General features: G+C 41.3%; 1 protein-coding gene across 1 annotated transcript; it reads left to right on the forward strand.

Annotated features, from left to right (window-relative positions):
* Nucleotides 1-1,477: 1,477 nt before the first annotated feature.
* Nucleotides 1,478-4,176, forward strand: LOC119323034 (glutamate receptor 2.7-like). Its single transcript, XM_037596600.1, has 4 exons — nucleotides 1,478-2,815; nucleotides 2,926-3,241; nucleotides 3,356-3,762; nucleotides 3,844-4,176. The coding sequence occupies exons 1-4, from the start codon at nucleotides 1,478-1,480 to the stop codon at nucleotides 4,174-4,176; spliced, it is 2,394 nt and encodes a 797-aa protein (XP_037452497.1).
* The last annotated feature ends 338 nt before the right edge of the window (nucleotides 4,177-4,514 follow it).

The following is a 4,514-nucleotide window of genomic DNA, read 5'->3' on the forward strand; positions in this document are numbered from 1 at the left end:
TGCACGGTGTTATCTCATTTCATGTTAAAAAAAAAGCAGCACTACCCCATATTTTATTAGCTAACCAAATAAAATATTGTTTTCTTGGTAAACTCAATAAATAGCAATTCATTTGACAGTTATACTTGACTTTTATACATAATCACATTAAAATGAAATGAAAGGTAAATATAATATAATATAATATGTGTGCCTCATTGCGACTTACGGGCAACTATTAATAGGAGAGATTCAAGTAGGAGAAATTCCTATATCCTATATCATATGTATGTCTACCACTTCACTATACAATTATGAATGATATAAGACCCACCTCAACCGCAATCATGCATGAAAAAAGAGCAACCGAACCATTCAACCGTGTATGGGAAAATATTTTGCATTTTATTATTATACCTATACTCAATAATTATGGTTGGAACTATACATAATAGAACCAAGTCATATGTATTTTTAAGTTTGGTTGTCATGTTATCAACCGAAATTTTTGTCAACTAATTCCGGCTTGAAGGCACAGAGTATCCTTTAGTTTGTTAAATTGATGAGATATATACTCCCACACCGTTTTGGCACCCGCCTGCATCCACAACGCGCAACAGCCCAGCTTTCCACGCCCACGGTCACCTCTGCTCCGACATCATGAGATCTTCCTCCGGCTGCTGGTCCGCTCGCTTGCCATACTGGAAGAAAATCTTATGCGACCCGGGTCGCACCCTCCCGATCATGAGACCGTCCGGACACCTGGCTTAACGAATTTCAGAGTTGTTAGATCAGTTATCCTCAAATCCCATATCCCCTTTTCTTCTCTGAAGCCCACATTCGCTCATCGCCGCCGCCGCCAGCGCAAATCTTATTCTTGCTCATCGCTGCCGCATTGGAGCTTCGTCCCCACTGCTAACAGAAATATCTGCCTCCTCAAGGACCTCCAGATCTGCGAGTTGGGTGCTGTCTCATCGTAAACTTTATCCGATTCTACATTTCATCAAAAAAAGTTCCATGCATTCCGGCAAGCTCCCTTGTTTGGCTTCCGTTGTTTCTTCCTCTTTTGGGTGGCCAGTGGCCAAACGGTCATCCCAGGAAGGCGCATCCAGGCAAACGGGCAGACTATACACAAATTTATTCATGATGAATGTGTTCTTAGTATGGTTATGTTATACAATTATAAAGAGATGTCATTTGATCATTGATCGTATTTTGCTTAATTACAGTTCTTCTAAGGCAAAGCTCCAGAACCAATTTTAATTAACCGGAAATACAAGTAGTAAACCTGGAAAAATATACCGGTCTATGTCATGTGCATGTTATCATTGACTGTTAATTTCTAGCATACGAGAAGCCAAGTAGAGTCAAACCTCTAGAAAACACATTGATTTCACATATTTTCTGAAGTGTATGGTTTTACTTTATTTTTACTACACATGCCAGATGTGATGAATGCTTTTTTGAACTAAGTTGATCATCATTTTGTATTACAGCAATGGATCTCATCAACATAAAAAAGGTTGGGGTTGTTATCGGTCCGCAGAACACTTTACAAGCGGAATTCTTGACCTACCTAGCAAATAAGACAAAGGTTCCCATCATCACTTCCTCTGCAACAGGTGATACAGTTACTCAATATCACGCCCCACACTTCCTTCGTGCTTGTGTCAAGAGCTCCTTCCAAGCAGCTTCAGTTTCCGCCTTTGTTAAGTCCTATGGATGGAAAAATGTTGTTCTTGTCTATGAGGACAACAACTATGGTGTTGGCATTCTCCCTTCCTTAACTGACGCCCTTGAAGCTGTTGATGTCCATGTCATTAACCGTTCTGCCATCCCTACTTCTTCCCTTGATGATCGCATTGATGCTGAACTATACAAGCTCATGACCATGCAGACACGTGTCTTCATCGTCCATATGTTGCCAGCCGATGCTTCCCACTTATTTTCTCGGGCTTCGGCAATTGGTATGCTGACTGAAGGGTATGTCTGGATTGTCACGGACGATATTAGCATTGCCCTTGATGTGCTTCCACAACATACCATTGAAACCATGCTGGGTGTTGTTGGTTTCCGGCCATATATAGTAAAGTCCACAAGGATTACTGGTTTCGTGGATCGGTTTGTCACTCTATACAGAACCAAATACCATCAAGGTTCTGATGTTAGGATGGCAAAACCGACCATGTTCCAATATTGGGCATATGATGTGGTATGGGCAATTGCATTCGCAATAGAGAAATCCAAGAGGTCCAAATCCTTAAACCGAGGATCTGCTACAAGTTATATGGGCAAGTTAGTAGATGATCTGCAACCATCTCGTGTCGGCTCCGATTTTCTAACATCCATAATGGGTGGGGAGTTTAGTGGATTAGCTGGGAGATTCAGGTTTATTGATAGGCATTTGCCCGTTCCACCATATGAAATCGTCAATGTGATTGAAGAGAAAATTAGACGCATTGGGTTTTGGAGCCCTGGTTATGGACTATCACTTTTTCTCAACTCTAGCACTAGACCAGGACAAGCTAGATATAAGACAAGAGCTGGTCAAGTCCTGAGAGCTGTCATTTGGCCAGGTGATTCAATAACAGTGCCCAGAGGTTGGGACTTCCCAGTAAATGGCAAGATACTGGAGATTGCTGTGCCAGTGAGACGGGATTTTAAGTTTTTTGTGAATGTCCAGAATCCTAACTCTAGTACACAAATTGTCACTGGCTACTGCATTGATGTCTTTGAGGCTGCTGTGAAGAAACTACCATATGCACTACCCTTCAAGTACATGCCCTACGATTGTGCAAATTCATATGATAACCTGGTATCACAGGTTTACTTCAAGGTTAGCGCGGATTATTTTATAACCTTAACCAACTAATTTCCTTGCCTTTGAATTCCAAATATTATTCATGTTATTGACTAATTTGTATTGATTTCATGCTGTGGTGGTAGACATATGATGGAGCAGTGGGTGATGTGACAATTATTGCCAATCGGACTAGGTATGTGGACTTCACAGTGCCATACACAGAGTCTGGTGTGTCGATGCTTGTCCTAGCTAGGAAAGATGAGGATGAACCAACAATGTGGATCTTCTTAAAGCCACTAACGACTGACCTTTGGGTTGCTATGGCAATGTTTATGGTATTCACTAGCATAGTTGTATGTATGATTGAGAAGCCTACAAATGATCAAGCCAAGGGTTCCAGATGGAAACAACTCAACACTTATGTTTACTTTGCATTCTCCATTGTCACTTCTACACATGGTAAGTACTTACAATAATCCTTCTTCAATGCAAAATCATGAACTCTGCATAGATTTGTACCACAGTTCACTGATAACGTCATTTCTATCAATGTAATTCATAATTCTGTGACAGATCGAAAGTTCAAAAGCCTTCAGTCAAAAGTGACCGTGGTGTCATGGTGCTTTGTAATGCTAGTTATAGTGCAGAGCTACACGGCAAGCTTGTCGTCAATGTTAACAGCAAATAGGCTCCAAGCTTCAGTGACTGACCCAATCCAACTTTTGCACAATGGTAACTATGTTGGATACCAGAACGGATCATTTGTGCACTCAATGCTGAGGACGCTCCATTTTGAGGAGCGCAAGTTAAAGGCCTTAAGCACTCAGGAGGAATATGCAGACGTATTGAGGAAGGGATCTAAGAGAGGAGGGGTATCTGCCATCTTCGATGAGACACCATACATAAATTCTTTCCTCTCGCAACACGGAAAAGAGTTCCAAAAAGTTGGTCCAATTGACAGGACAGTCGGCTTTGGTTTTGTAAGTTCCTTGAACCTTGTGATCAAGTTTTGCAGGGTCGTAACTTATCGTCCCCTAATAACATATTACACCCATTTGCAGGCTTTCCCTAAAGGCTCTCCATTGGTGGAGGATCTTTCCAATGCCATGCTGAATTTAATAGAAGGGTCTGAAGGTTCTGATATCGAGAGGAAATGGTTTGGGGATCGGATTCTGTCACTGGATTATGGCACTGCAGACACAAGCTTCTCACGCCTCAGTTCACGAAACTTCAAAGGTCTATTCATCATCAATGGATGTGTTTTAGGTGTGATGTTTCTGATAAACTGCTCAAGGTACGCGTATGGAAAATACACTGCCAAAAGAAATGTTGCTGCTACTAGTGATGACGAGGCACAAACTTCGCCGATTTGTAACAGCATACCAGCTATCTAGTCTCTCTAGAGCTCCGTGCGTGTTTCCTATTATGAGTTATTTATGGGTTTCATTAAGCTTGCTTTCTCTTTATTTATTTGAGTTGGTCGACCAGCTATGTGCCGTAATGCTGTAGTGCTATGCTATTATTGAGGTGGGGATCCACTTGTAATCCTTTTTAGTTGTACTTATATAACTTGTGTTGGAACTCGAATTTGATGAAATTTGGAGCATTTCTGCTTGTCTATTGTACAGGCAACTGAAAACACATACTTATTCCAGTAAACTCTGGTATGTGCTTTCGGTTTTTATCATGTGCATGTGTCTGTTTCTTTCCATTCCCGCGAGAAAAATGGCGC

Source organism: Triticum dicoccoides, chromosome 6B (genome assembly GCF_002162155.2).
Source record: "Triticum dicoccoides isolate Atlit2015 ecotype Zavitan chromosome 6B, WEW_v2.0, whole genome shotgun sequence".
Classification (NCBI taxonomy): domain Eukaryota; kingdom Viridiplantae; phylum Streptophyta; class Magnoliopsida; order Poales; family Poaceae; genus Triticum; species Triticum dicoccoides.